Raw genomic sequence first — 20,964 nt, forward strand, 5'->3', positions numbered from 1 at the left:
ACAGACAGGCCTTAATTAGAGGTATTCAACTAGTGCTTATTCCCGTGTGGCTTTGTTTGTACGATGCGTCGCGTTCCTGCAGCACAACTGTTGGTCTTGAATACTCTATCTGCTGGTCCATCAGGATCTGGAGATGAAAATAGCAAACAGCCGCTGAAAGCTAGAATTGCAGAAATACCATGCCCTAATGGGATAAATGCCCTAATTAGGCTGGCTTTAGCTATCGGAGAGATGGTACCAGCGAGCACGCTTGACACAAGCAGAAACAAATGGTTTGGAAGCCCCTAGACAACCAGCGGAAATAAATGAGCCCCTGTAGAGACCAAACAGAGGCTCATGGCTGTAGAGGAGGTTTGTCTGCAGCAATTAGCACAGCCCACCCTTAATGAAGCAATTTAATCAAAACAACACAGAATCCAGCTCCGTCTTGGGCCTTGTAAATAAATGGTCATAAAGGCCATACATATTGATATGTATTTGACCAAAAATTAAGCTCTGGTAAACTAGTCATTGTTGAAATGTCTATTAGACGTTCAAAGCCCTGTGGTGGGTGATAAGAGGAGTAAGAGAGATGGCCCTTTCCAAACTGGGGAGGAGAGGAGCCACTTGTGAAAACTGACTGGACAAAGATTAAACAAAGTGTTGATTTGGGAGATTTAGAGATGCTCGTAGGTTACTTTGAGACAGAGCTAACTGTTTCCCCTCTGCTTCCAGTCTTTAAGATAAGCTCAGCTAACCGTCTCCTGGCTCTACTGTATACAGACATGACAGTGGCATCGATCTTCTCGTCTATCTCTGGGCAGGAAAACACCTAAGTGGATTTCCAGGCCTAAAGAGGTCAAATTATCTGGTAAGTCACTAAGATTTGCATTCTAAAAAAAATGGTTCCTTTCCTGACCTATTAGATTCATCTTGTGGCCCCGTGTGGGGGTCCTGACTCCCAGGTTGGGAAGAAAAATAACCTGTGATGGATTACCTATCTCATGTAGCTACATGTAAGACTTGGCAGGTGGATTTTTTTAAATAATTTTTACAAAAATAAATGAAAGCAAGTTTTCATCAGGAATACACTCTCTGATATATAAAAGACAACAGCAGTCTGTGTTTTGATATTTGGTGGCCGTATTATAAAGTATACTGGATTTCAAATGGGATGAAGCATGCAGACGCATCACTGATGTCCTTTAAAAAGGAAACAGGCTCCTTTCTGTTGATGGGAGCATCTTGCCTGGGCTGAAACCAGGTGAGTAGCCGACCAACCTGACTGGTACAGTGTCAAGACAACTACAGTAGTGGCTCAAATAAGGCTGTTATAACAGTTATAAAACTCTGGGCCCAGCTGGTTAATGTCTACTGTAGGCTACAGCTGCATGCTTTTACTTTAAGTCGTTGTGTTTTCCTTTTGTTTCTCCTTTTTTTGTACTATAGACTTAGTTATATAGTTGAGCTAATAGTTATTATGGAGACTGACATCATAAGCTTTCATTTTGAAGTATAATAACAACATTTCTGTTGACATTTTAACGGGCTCTTCTGGACTTGACGCACCCTAGTACCGAGGAATGCGGTGACTGCGATGCGCGCGCATAACGTCAGAGCTTGAGAAGTCTGTCAAGGTAGCAAGATTAGATAGCACAATGTCGAATGTTGGGTGAATTGACCTTCAAAATAAAACAACACGTATCTGAAACAGCAAGCAGTTATTCATACAAAATGTAGGTTAAATAGTAGATGTGAAATGTGATTGTGTTGCGGTTCAAAATAAAGTAAACATTTTGTATACATACAAAAATGTACCACTTTATGGCCACCGTATTTGACTAAAAAATCTTTAAAATGAAAACAAAACAATTAAAATACCCTTTAAGCAAACGAGGAGCTGGACCCTGGTACAAACTAGATCAAAGATCATCGTATGGGTTCACAGTACCACATGTTTGTTTAACATTAAACATGATTTACAAAATGCTAGCAATTATTGTTTGAATAGCGTAGTATTCTATGCAAAAATATGTATAAAGGATTTAGGCCGCCCTGCATTTTATATGGAACAAAATTTATTTAAACAACATTTTTTAAATCACACAGAGGTAGCTGCAGCACAAATCCACGTCAGCGTGTGACCTTTATTTTGAATATCACACCCGGAAGTACTGCTGGCTATTGTTGCTGACTTCACGCAGCTTCCTGCAAACATACACCGTCGCTTGGCGAACATGGCGGCAACTTGACAACGGCAGCGAGAAAAAGACGGTGTGGGCTTGAAAAAGAAAAGAGGTCTGTCAGCTTACAGGCTGTAGGCCCATCCGCCGACACAAAGGCAGACAGCTTCGCCATGTTGGAAGAGGATAGCGCCCTTGTCCCTGCACGACCGAGGCCAGGGAAAACGTAAACGCGTCGGTGAGTGTTTCTAAAAACGGAGTCGAGGCTACGCAGAGGAGCGGAGCGGCGCGGAGCTCAGGGCGGGCGGGAGGACAGCGGCTTCACCGGTCAGCCATGGAGGATGCGGCCCGTGGTCGCCAGCGTCTAATTTCCCATCCGGCCCACGCTCGTTTTAATGGGAATTACCGCTGATCGCGAAGGCAAGCCGGGACAACCCATCACCTGACATTTGAGGGGAAGAAAACGCGAAGCGGACCCCACGTCAATGACTGTTGCGGCAGAGGAGCCCCCACGGTGGAGTCGGCCGGTTCCCAAAATATGACCAGGGGTGCTGGGACGTGTTGGCAGCAAGAAGATGACGACGGCTTCCAAATCTGGCTAGAGCCCCCCCGAGACAACCAAAAGCCATTCACCGACTCAGAGAGGGCGCAGAGATGGCGACTGTCCTTGGCATCCCTCTTGTTCTTAACCATCCTCCTCTCTGATCACCTGTGGTTCTGCGCCGAGGCCAAACTGGCCCGGACCCGGGTCAAGTTCGCATCCTCCCACCTTCTCTCCCCCCAGACCCACTCAGCACACAGCAGCCTCAGAGGAAACCCAGATGCTATTTTTATAGGAAACTCTACCAAACATTTGTGGCGGCTTGAAACTTGCCACCAGGATAGTTTATCTAAAAACTGCTTTACTTTCGCAGATGCCGACCATTTGTGCGGGGGCCTTTCCGACAAAGAGGGGACGCGGGCTGTAAATATGAGCGATTTGTACCTTTCCTTTTGTAACTCCTACTCTCTGCTGGATTTGTTTTACGGGTCGAGAAGTCCGGACAATTTAAACTGCAGCCTCGACGTGCTCAGCGATGGCGACACAACCAGATGCAGCCTGTGCGTCCAGGCGTACCAGCGCTACGACCAGCACGCCCAGGAGAAGTACGAGGACTTTGAGCTCCTGACTCAGAAATATGAGCCGGGGGCATATTCAGTGAGGACGTGCATGGAGCAGTGCAAGGTAGGCTGCATACGGGAAGGGGGAAAGGGGGGAGGGGGGAGGAGGGTGTTGATGTGGTGGCCATCTGTTGATTTGGGCCCGGATAGGTGCCAGTTTTGGTCCTCTTCCTCCTGTCGCCATGGATACGGATGACAGATTCAAGGAGACTCCCGGCTCCGGGCCTCATGTTCATTCATCTCTTCATTGTGTTTAGGCCCCATGCTAATGTGCAGATGGAGGCCCTGCTAGTGTTCCTTCAATATCCAGAGCCATTTCTCTAACACCCCCCCCCCCCCCCCCCCCCCCCCCCCCCCCCCCCCCCCCCCCCCCCCCCCCCCCCCCCCCCCCCTTTAGTCCATGCTCTGTTCTTTGACATTGAAGACCGCCTGGCGCTTCTTTAGCTCATAATCCTCCTGATCAGCCATCGATAACATAGATAGGCCTGTTTGAACTGCACTATTGCTCGAGCTTTTATAGCCTAGCGTTTATATCAATTTGATGAGCAGGAAGGAGGCTGTTGGCATATGCAAACAACTCTGGGAGCCTGTGTGCCCTGTGTGTGTTGTCGCAGTCCGCCAGGTGTTCATCATGGCCGCACACTCCACATCGAGAGCGTTTTATTAAAGTCAAGAGGTGGTTTCCCTGCCTAATGTGGCGGAAGGCTTTCTTCGCTTCGACTTTTGTTTGCTCATTACCAGGCCCACACGTAGGCCTCGTGTCGGCTAGGCTCGTGCTCGCTGTTTGATTGCCATGCACAGTTTACCAGCTCATTACAGACCGAGGTGGGACAGAGTAGTTGTAATGGGTGTCCGGGAAACGCGGAGGGACCGGCGGCCGGGTCCTGGGCCTGAGGCCTGGGGCCGCTGCTTGCGTGCAGCCGCTGTGAACACGCTGGGCCATTAACGCTGCGATCAGCACCGCGGAGAGCTCCACAGCAGCGCACCGCTGTCCGTGGTGCTGAATGGCGCTCACCGGTTCCATTCACAGAAGCCCTGGCCAATCCCAGATGGCCTCCATTCACCCAACCAGTGGCACAGACACACGCATAGGCGTCGAAACGCGTATCTAATAAGGCCATCTGCCTGCTTATACAAACCCAGTCCATGCAGAGTGAGCCATGTGCATGTGAGCTGGGCCTAGTTGGTAAGGCTGGCTTAAATTTAGAGAAAGAAGAGCACAAAACGACTAATTGAATCCCTTTTATGTGTGTTTGTATTCATCAAACAATGATTAACTTTCTTTTATATTCTCTTCACTGTTGGATGTCTAAATCCTGGCAAAGACTGCACAGTCCTTTTAGGTGAGATAGTTCCAGCTTTTATATGGTTTCGGACTTCCCATTCTTACTCATTTAAACACACTCACACTCTTTGTTTTAAGCCATGCGGTTACAGCTATCTATCTATGATGTTTGAAATCATTCCGTTCTGGATAGAGCTGAAACAGTGAGTTGGTTAATTGGGTAGTCGATCGACAGCAATATTATCATTATCATATACATGTAGGCCTACATATATACATATCATAAATCATTGTAAACTGAATATCAAAACAAGACATTGGAAGGCATTACCTTGGGCTCTGAGAACGTTTTTGACATTTCATAGGCTAAAACATGAATGGAGAAAATAGTCAGAATTTTTTTGTGATCAAACTTTTTTTTTTATTCAAACAAAATTGCAAAAGATTGGTCCAGATGACTACATAAAGAAAAGTACACTACACATACCGAAGAAGGTACAGTGCACTTTTTCCTTGATCCTTTGTTGCGATCAAATGTTTCAAATTTGCAAATGTCTGCAACTCACAAACAAGACACACAGAAACCGACAAACGCAAAAACACTAGCACTGACAGGGAGACCAGCATAAGACAAAAGGGACCGAGCACACGCACAGATAGAAGTGAGAAGGCCGGAACACAAATCTACAGCATGGACTCCAAGGATTCAGCCATGCTGAGACAAGTGTCCGCAGACTTTCCTGGGGCTCCATTCATGCCGTGGAGAGCTCCAGATACACGACCTCCAGAAAGCAAGGGGTCCAAGTACGAATAGATAAGTCAGGAGGTGGTTTCCAGCGGGTTGCAATCATTCTGTTGGCCGCTGTATTCCAGCAAATACAGCATGTTTTGGAGTTTTAGAGAGCTGGAGGCTGACAGGTCATTCAGAATCAAAACATTAAGGTACAGTTTCATTAATCAGGGCAGATATTTTGGATGCAATATTGTTCCAGAAATGACCAACAGGTGAGCAATCCCAGATCATGTGAAGAAAATATGTACCTTGAGCTTTTAGTGGGCAGAAAGTGCATACAGGACTGTTAGTTATTTTCATGTGGTGCATTTTCACAGGGGTGAGATCTGTCTTATGAATGAAATTGTAGTGAATCTGCTGATGATCTGGATTGCGTGATACTTCTGGAATGTTAGCCCAATAATCATGCCAGTCAAGATGGACACCCAGGGCTGGCCAATCACGTTCCCAGATCCTCCGAATAGGAAGGCCAGATCAGCCAGATACCACCAAGAACTGATGAAGCTTCAATACCACACCACAGGTTTTTGGCTGCATGGAAAATACCTTCCAGCTAGGATAAAGGGGCTGAGCCCTCTGCCAAGGGACACTGAACGCCTTGAGAGTTGATCTTAATTGAAGGTAAAAGAAAAAAAGACCCGCGTGGTAGACTGTGTTCTGCAAGTCAGAAAAGGGTAACAAGTCAACCTCGCTAAAAATATCTTTTAGACAATGAACCCCCCCTCTGTTCCCACTGTGGAGCTCTTATAGGCCTCCCACCAATCAGGAGGGCTGTATTGTTTAATAATGGAGAAAAAGTGTGCCAGTTACAAGCTATATGACAATGTGTTTCAGCCAATCTCCAAGTTTTGATAAGATGAGAAATAATGGGGCAAAAGCGTAGCTGGCATTGTTTATTAGAAACAGCGAGTATCAGCCATTGAGGAATGCTCCGCCTAAAGCCTCCATGTGGGACAGGCTTTCTTTTCCTCTGCTGGACTTCCTCTGCCAATCTTAAGTCGCCTTTTCCTGCTCTCTGAGCTCACCTCTTGGCAATTGGCGAGAAAACATTCATCATTTATGCCTTTTCGGTTGTTTTTGTTGTATAGAATTCTATTTTTGCTGTTTTTAATGTATGAAACCCTGTACGGCGTCCTTGAGTGCAGAGAAAGGCGCCTTTAAATAACATTTATTATTATTATTAATATTATTATTATTTAGCCAAGATGCTAATTTCTTTAACAGTAACCCTTCTTTATCGCCTCCCTGATTATAGGTTTGACCATGTCTTGCACATGTGGTCGGTAGCTTTACGTGGCGGGACTCAAGCGGTAATGTGGAGCTCTTGTTGAGTTAATGGCCCCCTGCCTAGAGAGAGGCCTAGCAGTGCATGCTGTGTACCGGCTCAGACGGATGTATATGTAATCTGTGTAAATACGGCAAGATTATAGCGTGCACTGGCAATTGTTTAAACATTAACCAAATACATCCCCACCCCATTGTCTCATTGTCACGTTCAAGGGACCAGTGGAGGCAGGTAGAGCCAGTGTTTGGTTACCCAAAGCCAGAGGAAGATCTCTGACATTTCAAGTGAAGATATTTGACATGGAGAGTAGCGTTTGTTGTGCCAGAGTGATTTCTTTGGTCCGTAGGTGGTGTTTTGATTTCTCTAGCCTGGGGGGGAAACATCACACAGTAGACATGGCCGGTGTGCTGTTCCTCACAATGGTATTCTCCATCGTCTGACTCTGTGAAATCCCACCATTCATCTTGACAGCGGGGCTGTGCTCAAAACATTTAAACCTGGGCTGACACACTAATGCGGACTTGGAAGCAGCATTTTTCTTTCCTTTAACCGTAGTGTGAACCTGAACGTCAGACCTGCTTGTTTCACAGGAAACAGTGAAGCAGTAACCAACCCGGCATCTCGGAAAGCATGTTGGCAGTTAAACAACTGTTAGCAAACAAAGGCCTAAGGTCCCCACACTGCAATCAAATTGATTAATGAAGGGCTACTTTCCGGTTTGGCAAACATCTGCAGTAATATAGCATACATGCTATTATCATCTACTAATGTTGGGCGTATTTGAGCCCAGTTGTCTTCTTCCCACTTCAGAGTGCTAAAGTGGCTGAGGAGAGACAACCAAGAAACCCTGAAAGTCTCAGCAAGAAAGACTAAAAGCATGGTGTTTTTGTTTTTATCAGGTCTTATTTTCCTTATTGATAAAGCTGCAGATTATTTCATCTATAATCTGTTAGTATTATCTATTGTTTGGTCAAAATTGTCAGAAAATAATTGAAAGATACCATCACAACTTCCCAGAGTCCAGTGTGACATGTTCAAATGTCTTGTTTTGTCTGACCAACAGTACAAAACACAAACAATATGCAATGTACTATCATAAAAGATGAAGAAAACCAGCAAATATTCACACTTAAGAAGCTGGTACCAGTGAAAGTGTTCAGTTTGACCATCATAGGACAACGAAATGTACAATTGAAAACAAAGCTAGAGCAGTGATAGAAATTAGGCCTGCGGGAAAAAGATCATTATAATGATCATAGTAATAATAGTTCCTTTTATAAAGTATGAAGAAAACCAGAAAGTTTTCACATTTAAAAACTACTACATAGTATTTGACATTCGTTGTGCTCTTGTGATGTCACATACTTAATGCACCTATCAAGATTGAACAACATTAACCTTGTTTGTTGCCTTTAGTCATGAACATTATAAAGAAAACGTTAGGTATTTTAGCCAGGTTTCCAGTGCTTTTAAGAGGACAGAACCAGTGGATTTGAGGTAACGTCCCAGTTCCTACCTGACAGGATCACAGCATGACTCAAAATGATCTAACATTTTCCCCAAAACCACACTGACAGTCATTTGACAGAGTAATGAATGGAGTGCACATGTGTTCCTCCCTGGTAATTTCACTCATTTGTGAACTTAAAAGACAGAACTCTCAGCACCTGGCAAAGCAATCATGGAGTGTCTGGAATTGAACAACTCTATCTGCTTTGACTAATACTATAATATAATATTATTACTTCTCCCTATTTGAGGCTCCTACTGCAACGCCGACAACCCTGCTTCTTCTTTTTCTGCAGTTACTGCCACTACTATGGTGTAAAATGATTTCAAAACACAATCATGGATGAGTCTGTGCACAAATCTGTCTCCTTCCCCACCCTCCAAGTCCAATTGAATGTCTAATCTTAGCCGGTGTTGTGTGCTAGTGGAAAGGAGGACAGCGTCCTCCCTCTTTAGATCCTTGTCAACCGCACACATCTGCATTGATCTGAGCTCTTTTGGAGCCGGAGGGACGGGTGGCAGCAATACCAAGAGGTTGATCCTTATTGATTTGCACCAAGCCCTCCACGCTCACTTGTCCTTCATTTGATAGTGGGCAGCTCCTCCGACCAAAATAGGGCAGTGAAGACATCATGTTACTATCTGAACCTGTTTGATTGTGTCAAAGTGTGTGTGTGTGTGTGTGTGTGTGTGTGTGTGTGTGTGTGTATGTGTGTGTGTGTGTGTACAGTCTAGATAGACCAGTGTTGAAGTTGCTCCCTCTTCATCTGTTATCTACAGTATGGACAGTTTTGCAATTCAGCGGTAAATGATGTGTAGCAACAACGATGTCAGTTCTCAGATGGGGGGCCCTGAAGCTAAATCTAAACACAAATGGAGCCTTGTGAAGTAATGCATTTTCCTCTCAGGGTTTGGAAATGGCTTTTGCTCCATATTTACATCAACAAATGTGTCTTTTCTACTGAATCCCACCGAAATGACACAGAAAAGGCAATCGATTAATCTGTAATTTTAGCTTGCAGCATGGTGTTGTCTGAAATATCTCAACAACCATTAAATGAATTGCTATGAAATTTGGTATAGACCTACATGATTTGTGAAAACGTTTGTGATCAATTGACCTTTCCTCTAGTGCCATCTGGCTAGTGTCATCTGGTCGAAGTCTTAAAAATACCTGGAAAACCAATGCCATTCCCATCAGTCTCAGCTGTACTGTTTACTGCTAATTAGCAAATGTTAGCATGTTACCATGCTAAACTAAGATGAGTAACATCGTAAACATATCTGCTAAGCATCATTGTGTCAGCATTGTCCCTGTGAGCATGTTAGCATGCTGACATTAGCATTTATCTAAGTACAGCCTCACAGAGCTGCTAGAAGGCTGGAGACTCGCAGTCTTGTTACAATTTAATTGCATAGTTGTTTTCTGAAAAGAATTATTCCTCACACATATACAAATAAATCATAAATCCAGTGATAATGGTCAAACATTTTGTACTAAAATTAATATTAAGTTTTCTTATACAGCATATTGACCAGCTTTAAAGTAAATATGTAATCAGTCAAACAGTAATATACTGTATCTAGCCGTCCTTTCATGTGAAGGGCCAATATTTCCGTGCAGATCCATCACTCATGGTTCAGTGCAGTTGTATTCTTTGTACTCCAGTGTTTTGTGTGTAAACACACCAGCAGTGGTTAGCAGATGGTTCATAGGGTGGAAGTGGCTCACATACGGGTGCTACTGTAGCTTTGATTTGCTCCCTTGCCTATCCCACAGTACATCCCACTAGACAGCAAGACATGGATGCACAGACTCTCATCCCCAAATCTATCAGTTATCTGACAGTAATAATGTGGTTTATCTCATTTGCATGAATATCCTGTGATCACTCGTGTTTAAAAAAAGAAATGCTGCCTTAGACTTTTATTCATTATTCTTATTAGCCGACACTCTGTGTGTGTCTGCTCCAGTCTCACTGAGCCTTGTGTGCATTAATAAACGACAGATTGTTGCATTGCATCGTTCACCCGTCCTGGTTGCGAACGGAAGCGCTCACACGTATGATTTCCGCCATTGTGCCTTCCTGCAGCGGTGGTGAATGCTGACCTTGGAGAGGGTTTTGTCCCTTCAGGATGCCTGGCCCACTCCACGACAGCCCTTTTATGAATGGGCAGATCCCTGCGCGGCATGCTAATGAGGCAGGGACAGAGAGGGGAGGCTAGCTGCTGCAGTGCACGGCGGGGCTTCCATATTGTTTTAACAGTGAACCACTGTACAGCGAGCAGATCAGATCACATGAGATAACAGCAGGGCTGGAGGAGGGAGGGAAACCGCACCAGTGAAAAGGGGGTTGGTGTGGGTTACGTGGATTAATAGGCCTCATTTAACCCGGTGCCATTTCCATTATAGGTGACATGTGAAGTAATATCTCTGGCACACAGTAATGATGTCAATCAAAGTTAAAGGCTGTAATTTTAGCTAGATTGTCTGTGTTAAACTAATGACATTCCCATCAACCTCAGCTTTGTGTTTACTGCAAATTAGCAAATGTTAGCATGCATAGGAAAGTTAATACCTGCTGAACATCTTCAAGTCAGCATTGGCATTGTGAGCATGTTAGCATGCTGATGTTCAGTTAAAAGCTCTGTTGTGCCTCAGTACAGCCTGCCAGCATCACTGTAGACTCTTGCTATAAACACGTATACGTATATGTTGTTATAGCATAAGTATATATATGTATACATTTTACCCAAAATGCAACTCAGTGTTCTCTTTTTTTGGACCTCCGTGCCTGGGAAATGGACATGTATATATATATAACTCCAGTCTCGACTCCATAACGCAGTCTTTCTTTTGCAGATTTGAAGTCTCAAGCCCAATTAGTCATAACCTCAATGGCATCATCAGGGTTATGTCGACTTTGACTTGATGGCATTATCTTGAATTGAGGTTGAGACTTCATGTTTTTCACAGACTTAAAAAAGCTCCCCTCAAAGCCACAAAGGACATTACCAACGTTTACGTGTTAAAATGATCTTAATGTGTAAAAAATGTGGATTATTCCTTTTCCTCCTTTTTGCATTTATTGAGTGACATCTTGCCCCAAAAACAACACAAATACACACACACACAAACACACAAACGTGGTATAATGACATTTAAAAAATGTAGTTGCAAAGCTGTTCTCCTGGAACAACCAAAATGTAATTATAGTTAAAAACAATTAATTTGCCGTCATAATTGTGAGAAAATGAAGATGCTGCAAGCAGGATGTTGTTTTTCTCGTTGTAACATTCCCGTGTGTAAAACACCTAAGGGTCAGACTAATACCTTCATTTATTTATAGGCATGACATGAATTAGTCTAACAGTCCTATTGTCTGCATAGGTATTTGAATGGATTATATTTAGAGGGATACAGAATACGCCTGAATGCATGTCCCAGCCACAAGTTGAGAGTAGAAAATGCAGGAGCAGGGTTTTGTGTCGTTATTCAGGGGGCAGCATTGTCCATAGCTGGTGGTTTCAGATAGGAAAACTGATGACTTAGTAACTCAGACCTCCTGTGGGCTGCTTTCAGATGATCACGTTCAAATTTCCCACCACTTGGCACTAATGGGATTATGTGACTTGTCCTTATTCCCCAGCAAAGTACCTCTTTCTTCATGTGCTCTGTTGAAAGCTTTTTCAGGCCAGGTGTGCATGTATACAGTGGACTAGGTAAAAGGTTGCGTTTGGATCTCTGTTAAGCTCTGTGTGGCCCATTAGGATGATTGAGGACGATGTTTATCCTGGTAAATGAAATGTCAGTCATTGGACATTTATTTATGAGAGCGCAGTGAGCCTAACAGCACTGTGTTCTGGTCTTTCCATCCGTTGCTCAATGTGTGATGTACGCTCCTGTCTTACGTAATAATTTAATGTATTGTTGGCCGGGCAGTCTAATTGCTAACGTAAGATTTCAGTATATTGAAAAGCTGCTCAATTTACATTATCTTACATCATCAGTGGAAGGAGATAAATAAAATAAGAACAGGAAATAGGAGAGAAACGTCTCAGAGTTAACTTCTACTTACATCAGAATGGGGCTTAAACGCCTTATGTGGCGTAGTTTTGAAGGCGTGTGATGCTAATTGACCCTCTTTAGTGGATGTTTCAGTCTACTAGTGTAAGTTCACTTTTATTATTTCTTCTTGAACAATGTATGCCAGTCCAAGCAGAGCCATATTGTCACTTTCATGTGTTAGTCTGTGTCTGAAAACTTTCTTACACTGTTGCAGTCATCCCCAGGCCCACTGGTTTCTACTGAATCCACCAATCTCATTCGTTGTCATGAAACAGCTGACCGCTGTGGTTTTTAGCAAATGTTACTGAAACAGGAGTAAGTTGTACAGGGACTATTTTTAGCGGCGGATTAATCCACATTTGGTGTTCTAGTGAGTATTTGGGGCAGCAGGATGGTGTGTGTGTTTGAGATTGAGTCAAAATGAACTACAGTGTGTATGTTCATGGTACCGGGTGCAACAGTGTGGCTCGATGAGTGTTTTTTATTGTTTCTGAACAACAATGGAGCTCTATGGCATAAGGAACAAGATATGGACACAATGCTTGTTAGTAGATACATAATTGTCAGTTTGAGCCTTTTCAAATATAGGATATCATCAGCAAAACTAAGAAAGAAAAAACGTTTTGGACTTATTTCAGTGATGGAAGTTTTGCAAAGATGTCAGTGTCATTGAGATTTTCTTTTATTATGATGCATTCCTTTTGACAGTGTAGTTTTAAGCTTAAGGTAAGGCCATGTCAACATAGAAAACACTGAAAAACAATGAATTGCGCAGAAGGCAAGTCAGCATAGAAAGTAAATTATAAGCAAAAAGGTTTTCAGATTCAAATAATTTGAGTTAGACAATGATGTAATAACATAACACATACAGGGAACATACTGTTTCCTGTGGGAGTAAAAGAAGCCTTTGTTGCTTCCTTTGTGTGAGACCAAACCAAAACCTTGCATGTGTTTATAATATTGTTCCATGTTATACAATGTTCACATTGCTGCACTTCCTCGTTTGCAAATTATTCCATGGTTAATTGTTCTTTCTGTTAGAAGAATACTTCACAGTGAATCTGTATGTTGTCTTAAACAGCTAAGAGCAGTTTTTTGAAGAGAACATAACCATATTCTAGTTAAGATAAGATGTTACTGTGATATCCTGTCCTTTGAGGAGTGTTGCTCCTCGTAGTTAACAGATAATTCCTCTCTACTTGTGGTATTCTGCCCACAGATACAAGTCCACTTGCAAAAGTGGAAACTGTAAGTATGCAAACATTCATTTGTTTTGCTTTTAATTTAGGAAGTGAGTGATGATACCCACTAATAAATACTGCTCATTGCACGTAAGTCATAACATATTTTGATCCTTTATTAGGGAGGGCCAATTAAGAGCAAGTTCTCTTTTCCAATGACGCCCTGATTACATATACTTTTACAATCATAATACATAAAATGACTGTACATGGTAAGTAAAAACATAATATGCAGTTGCAACACACAATACAATAAGTGCACATGTACATTTAGAATACATGGACTCATGAAGAAGGCATTTGAAGTAATTTAAATGGAATCAGGCGGTTCAATTTCAGCAGAATCTGCAGATCGAGCATGCTCCACTAATGCAATTTGGCCTAATTCTTTCCTAACAATAACAATACTAGGACCAAGGAATCATTAATGCGACTGTGACACATGGTGACACAATTTAATATACAGCAAGCTTGTTTAAAATTGTATGTAACCGTATCACAGTTGCCATGCACAGATATTATAGAAAGGGAATTGTTTTTAAAGGTTGGCAAATGAGAAAAAAAGACTCTTGAACTGAATGTGTTGCAGGATTTTGCAGAATCGTCCAATATAGATAGATAGATGGATGGATGGATGGATGGATGGATACTTTATTCATCCCAAAGGAAATCTTAGGCATCCAGTAGCAAGACAACCATAACTCAACAAACACAAATACACACATACATCACATATATTGTACATAAGAATAAAAATATAAATCACTCACAGAAATGCAATGACCATGATAAGGTAAGGTACTATGGTAGACCATGTGGAATGGTAATAGTAAAAGAGGGAACAGTGCCGGGATTGAACAGTGCAATAGATCATAATTAAATATTAACATAACAAATATATGTCGTATAAATATATCGTGTTCTCGCCTGGCCAGAGAGTTCTAAGGTGTGCATTGATCTGTCTGAGAGAGCTGCTCCATTTAGCGTGAATAGAGCGGAGACAGAGGATGTCAGACTATTATCAGAGCCACCTGGTACATCCACAGTCCTGATGTTGCTCCTGCGTGACCTCTCTTCCAAATCCGCACATCTGATCTGCCAAGTGGCCACCTGAGTTGAGAGCCGCTCTGCAGCGCTTTGTCACCCCCTCTCCCCTCTCTTCACACAGCTCTGTTACAACAGAAGATGTTAAATGGGGACGCTCCCTTCTCCGTTCTAATAGATGCTCTTTAACGCTCAGAAACAGCCCTTGTATGTCCCAGAGATATCAGAGGCGTTCTTATACAGTCACAAGGCAGTGGTGTTGACTGCAGAGATGGAAGGAGGAGGGCAAGTATCTTCTCAGGAACTTGTGGGCGGAAATACAGTAGAGGCCCCTTGGCTGTTCAACTTTCCCTTTGTCCTTGTTTATTAATGAGACGTTCCTGGATAGCCTTTATTAACATCTCTGAGTATAATATAGCAGAGCTCAAAATAGCATGCATGTTTTATTCCACACTTTCTTAAAGCTCTTTGGCGTTTAGACTTCTCCTGTTCCACCACCACCAGTTTTAATTTGTCCAGTCCACCTTGTCCCTAGCCCCATGCATGAATTGTAGGCACGCTTACCACCCATTCCTTTCACTAGACTGGTGTTTGAGAGAGGGAGCTGTATTCTCTTCCCTGTTTTTCTGATTTAATGATGATGGCACCCTTGCGCTTTCTTAGGCAGTGGCAGATAAATGTTCCTCCTGACAGTGTTACATAAGGATCGCGGTCTTGTCCCCAGTTATCTGCCCTCCATTACTCTGACAGTGATCTTTCACATTTTCACTTCCTCCCAGGCCACTACATCTTTCTGCTGATTGCTCTCCCCCCGCAGGTCGACCATTCCTCCTCATTGATGGATAATTATTGTCATTTACGGTACTTACTTTGAAAAGCCATGAGTGACGTCACTCCCTTCATATGCTTTTTTTTTTCTCACAACACCAAATCGTGGAGAGTCAGCACAGTGAATGATACCACCAAATTACAGTCTATGCATTCCATCAACAGTAATTTCATTTTTGGGAATCACAAGAGTTAGTAAACATTTATAAAGATTATAAAGACATAATATTATCTTGTTCCCAGATATATGAACATGTCTCGAGATAAAAATTGGGCACCTCCGTGTTGCATTTCGATCTCTTGCTGCTGTATACTTTTTTTTGTTTTGTTACTTTGTTATGATAAAATATTATTTTGTACTTACGCTTTTGTCATTACACGTTATGGTTATGGTTAGGGTTAAGCTTAGGCTTCATGCGTCATGTGAGTGTCATGTGAGTGTCATGTGAGTGTCATGTGAGTGTCATGTGAGTGTCATGTGTTCATAACAGTGTCATGTCACTCTTATGTAGAAAACTTCAAGAAAAGTGTTGCCTTTAGCCTGGAAAATGTCCATTGATCCAGACTAAGGATGAATGAGTGCTGCTGTTGACAGTCCAGCTGAGCTCAGTCCAGTTTGTTTTGGTTCTTGTGTTTCAAAGCCCCCACTCAGCATTTATCTGGCTGTGTTTATCGTGGAGCGACAACTTGGGGAGAGGAGGAGGAAGAGGAGAAGGAGGAGGAAGTCAATATGTCTTGGGCTTATGGGTCGAGCCTCCTGCGGTCAACAGGCTCTGCATCAATATAGAAAGCAGAGGCCCCCTGACCTATTCAGCAGCCTCCCAGAGCTCTGATCTGAGACCTGAGATCTCTGTGACAGAGATCTGCAGAGCTGGAACTGTGCCGACAGGGATCCTGCGGCCAGGGCACCGCTTAATCTACTCTACATGAAACCAAATCCGGAAAACAGTATCTATTGTGAATTTAGCACTGTTTCCCCACAGCAGGACTTGTGGGAAAAGCCAAGTCTTGGATCTACCTGTTTTGTAATCTAACCGATTCATTGCTGCACCTGCACGCTAAACCAGGCTGAAAACAAATCCTGCCATACACATTCATGACACGGCATTCATTCATGTTTTCTCAGAATTTATCTACAAAACATGGTTCAGGGAAATGAGTTCCATCTTTGTCCTCATGTCCTGATGGGTGGAACCATGCTCTGACGTCCCATAATGCCGTGTGCTTTAAAGGACTTTTCCAGTGAAAGGATTCAGGGTTTCTGGAATCTTCTGCAGGGCTGTCAATACGATTGATGGAGCACTAACCAAAAGTCACAAGGTGTGTTGCTCTGGTGCTGTCTTGGTTTTTAAGATTTGAAAGGCGTACATCAGCTTTATCACTAAAGCTCTATAACAAAAATCAAGAGGACATGTTTTAAAGTATCTAAAATCAGTTTCAACTGTTCTAAAATAAATCATAAAAAATAATCATATTCAGTCATAGTACAGTATTAAAGCAATTAGAAATGGCAGTACACATTGAATCTTCAACTCTCATACTGTATGGGGATATCCCTGCCAGTTAGTTCTCTGAAGAGCAACCATTGTAGCCACAATTAAAGAAGCTGAAACTCTGGAGGCCTGTCAGTACAATGAATGGATCAATAATCAAGCCCTTTGTTTACCGTTTTCACCTTTAAACTTTGTTCTTTCAGACGTGTTTGCTTGTAAGAAATTAACATGGCTCTCAATTTGTGTTTTTTTTGTATTTGTGTTTGCGTTAGGAACGTTTATTAATTGCCATAAAACCAATTATGAGTTGAGATACCTGAGATTGAAAGAAAAACATGTTAGGGTTGCACACCGGGCTTAAGGATACTGGACCCAGGGGAGCATGCGTTTTAAAAGATAAACTATTTACGCAATTGTGAAAAAAAAGTACACAATTTTGCGGTTTGTTAAATTCACATAACTGTTCAATTTTATGAAAAGGCTAGTTTATTTTTTATTGCCTAAACTCAGGTTGTCCCTTGCTTTCCAATCCGGGGATTATGCCGGATCATCATATCCTGTGAATCCCTCGTGTGTATGAAGCCACATAAATAAGCGGCAGACTCTTAAAATAGATAATGTGAATTGCCACGTACTAACGTTAATGCTTTCCAAACTGAAGAAGTCCTTAAACGCCTCCTGAGCTTTAGGGCTGTTTTTTTGATGCTTTTTCAGTTTGTGGAGTGTCAGTTACCTTTCCTTTGTTAGAGATGTCACTCACTGTCTTCAATTCAAGTCAACTCTATTTAAGACACACAGGGTCATGTCGGTGATGTCGGGTCATGTTTTTTGTGATCAAATCTTTTATTTTAATTATTTTATATTCAGAAAACATAACTTTCACGAATAGTAACAAACAACACACTGGGACATAGTAACGTGTCCCAGGGCCACAAAAACACAGAGAGGAAAAACTGGAGGGAGGGAGACAAAACAGCACATGCAGAAACAGACACACACACAGACAGACACAAGACAAGGGACCAATCACATACGCAATCAAAAGAAAAGAAAAGGCTGCAGCGGAAATTCACAGCATAGACTTTAAGGACTCAGCGATGCTGCGCCAAGTGTCCAAAGTCCTTCCCGGGGCTCCACCTATGCGAGCCGTAAACAGTTCCATATATGTTACAGTATATAAATATGATAAAAACAACAACACGGAAGACAAAAACGTTATGTAAATTGAAGTTCAAAGGGATTAAAACACATACAGACATTTGTTCCAAGGTTTCCAAAAGCAAGCTGTACACTTTGTGTCTCTCTGTGTGGGTTCAGGTACACAAAGTCATTATAATTACATTTGAATACGGTATTGTGTGTTATTAACAAAAACTATAACTATAGCTCCGACTGAGTCCCCCTTCCAGCTTCAAGCACTTAGGCCATCACTTGCCAGAATGGTATTCAGTAAGGAAACTGACATTAGACCCTGTAAAATGTGTGGTTTCCCCACTGCAGCCCCTCTTTGACCCCTCTGTTTCTCCCAGAGAACCCTCATTGGTAGCAGATGACACTATGAACATACAAACAAGAGTTGCACTGAGATTGCAAATCATTTGATGAAAACGCTGTGCCTTGGAGTGTCATTTTCCAGAAGCACACATTTGGCGCCTGGATACTGTACGTCACATCACCGGGGAATGGGATGTAATGAGTGCGGACATCACTGCAGGATGACAGGCATCCCTGTCCTGTTGGATTATCCAAGGGTTGCGTCAGTGACCCGAGGCGGCCATTGAGATTTGAGTTGTGAGTGTATCCAAATCCTGTCAACAACATTCTGTCAGTGTTTCTTTTAATGGTGTGTGTGTGTGTGTGTGTGTGTGTGTGTGTGTGTGTGTGTGTGTGTGTGTAACATATGTAAGTGCTCCTTCTCTTGAAATAGACCAGCCTATCCCATCTTGATTTCCTTGTTTAATGTCCCAATTTGAGGGTTTTACGTATCAAGAATTTATATTTTGCGCACACAGGGCATTAGAAATAACTCTCGTCATACAAAGAAAATAGCCCAGGTAGTGTAAGAGCTACTTCTTGTCCTCCCGCAGCCGTGATTTGTGTGAGTAGCAGTAATCTGTGTCATTCAGCTTCTAGCTGGGATCTCACTCTGCAGCTGACTCATGTGCTTTTTATAGCCGTCACCGTCATTCCACTTCATAGCTGGTGTGTATGTGTGACAGCGTCCTGCTGAGGAAAGAAGAATGGGTTGACACTTAAAGGTGTGTTGGGTAAAAGTTTTCACATACCTGGGACCTGCAGTTAACTTGCTGACTGGTTTGGGAAGTACAGTTCAAGGATAGACTGACACTGGCGGAATTTGGGGTTTTATGACTCTTTGTTTTGGTGTTACATCACTGTACCTTAGACATCATTAGGAATCATAATTAACACATACAAGTTACTTAAAAGCATTTGGAACTTCCTACACAGACATTTAAAAACCAGGAGAGCACCAACTCAGACATATAATGCTACAAATATGAAGAGTTGCACGCCCAAAAAGATACTGGGAGTATGACATTTTGGGGAATCCCCTTTACACTTGTTGACAATAATTAGATGAGATGATTGATCTCACTCCCACTCTGTTGTCTATGCACTAGTGTTTACATTCTATGTTTAATTTTGTCATCACAATTGTCCGTCCTGTAATTTTATTAGGTTGTTTATTCTGAACACATGGCTGTATATATGCAATTGACTTGGCTGACTTGAAGCTAGTGAAGGTTAACTTAGTTAGTTAGCTAGTTAGTTAGTTTAGCATAAAGACTGGGATCAGCTAGTCTGGGTCTGCACTTCTGACCAATAAAACAGATGGGTATAAATTGCAAATGAACTACATCATTCTTTTTTTACTGTCATCAGTTTAACACAACATTAACCATATCAGTACTAGTTCTATAACCTTAAATCATTTCTCATTTAATTTTAATTTATGTAATAAATCAAAAGAAATCTGTACTTACATGCATGCATATATATGAACATACAAATCCATACATACGTTTATGTGTAATATATATCCACTCATGTCCTTCGTCCTTAGTCAATCCTTAATGCTACACAAGAAAAAAAAATAAAGAAAAAAAAATCGCTGGGCCAGCCTAGCTTCTGCCCCGGCTCTCCTCCCTCTCCTTGGCCTCCTGGTGCTTGGTCCAGCTGGTCTGGCTGTGGTCGGAAGATGCCGTGCCCTTATAGACGTGTAGACTCAAGGGTTGAGCAGTTGTTTAATTTTTCCCGATGCAAATGTCTTCCCAGTAATCAGCATTGATGGATGGACAATTTCAACTCATTCATCCAATTTTAGCTTTGCTATGGGCTGTTAAAAATAACTCAAATGATGACAGCAGATTGAGGTTATTTTGTAACAGATGAACACGTTTAGAAGTGGATACAAAAAGGTCTGGTTGTCAGTCAGTGTTTCTTCTAGATTTTATGTTCCAGCTGCTGTAATTTCAGTTTGACATTTTCATCACGGTGTTGGTAATTTTTCTACTGAATGAATATTTATTGAGCAAAACACTTACATTTCTCTGCTGCTCAGTGGCTCCTCTTGTCTGCAGACAAGCTCTCCCACAGTCCTCCCTGTGTCAGATGACAGGCATGTAAATGGGAACGGTGAGGGGAAGCCCTGCGCCAACGACGAAGCAGAGAAGCAGAGAAAGAGCTGCTTTGCATGTCAGATTTACAGGAACTGTCAGGCTGAGACGACCGCTGCTGTGAACTGCTGGATGCCGTTGGAATGACCAATAACCAATGGTATCCATCTAAGCTGAGCTGTGGATCCCCCTGAAGCCAAGCACAGAGAAGTTCCTTGCAGTATTAAACAAGGTTCATCTCATTACATCATTAACGTGACATTACTCTCTCTGCATATGCTAATTGATATTGCAGCATATACCAAAAAAGCCCAGTGATTCTCCTCATCCTTTTACATGTAGTACAGCTTGCTACCTGCTGGTTGCAACATCAGTACACACACTCCCCATTGGGACGTGAATGCTGGTTGCTCCAACATTTGATTTGAGAATGTTTTTTGCTCTCAGACTGATTGA

The 20,964-nt window shown here is 42.4% G+C and overlaps 1 protein-coding gene across 1 annotated transcript in view; it reads left to right on the top strand.

Annotated features, from left to right (window-relative positions):
• The first annotated feature begins 2,184 nt into the window (after positions 1–2,184).
• fam155a (family with sequence similarity 155 member A) overlaps positions 2,185–20,964 on the top strand; it is a 30,253-nt gene continuing 11,473 nt past the window's right edge. Inside the window, exon 1 of the mRNA XM_034864512.1 lies at positions 2,185–3,387. Within this exon, the coding sequence (XP_034720403.1) occupies positions 2,701–3,387 (687 nt within the window). The 5' untranslated portion in view covers positions 2,185–2,700. The remainder of the gene's footprint in view (positions 3,388–20,964) is intronic.

Source organism: Etheostoma cragini, chromosome 24, assembly GCF_013103735.1.
Source record: "Etheostoma cragini isolate CJK2018 chromosome 24, CSU_Ecrag_1.0, whole genome shotgun sequence".
Lineage (NCBI taxonomy): Eukaryota > Metazoa > Chordata > Actinopteri > Perciformes > Percidae > Etheostoma > Etheostoma cragini.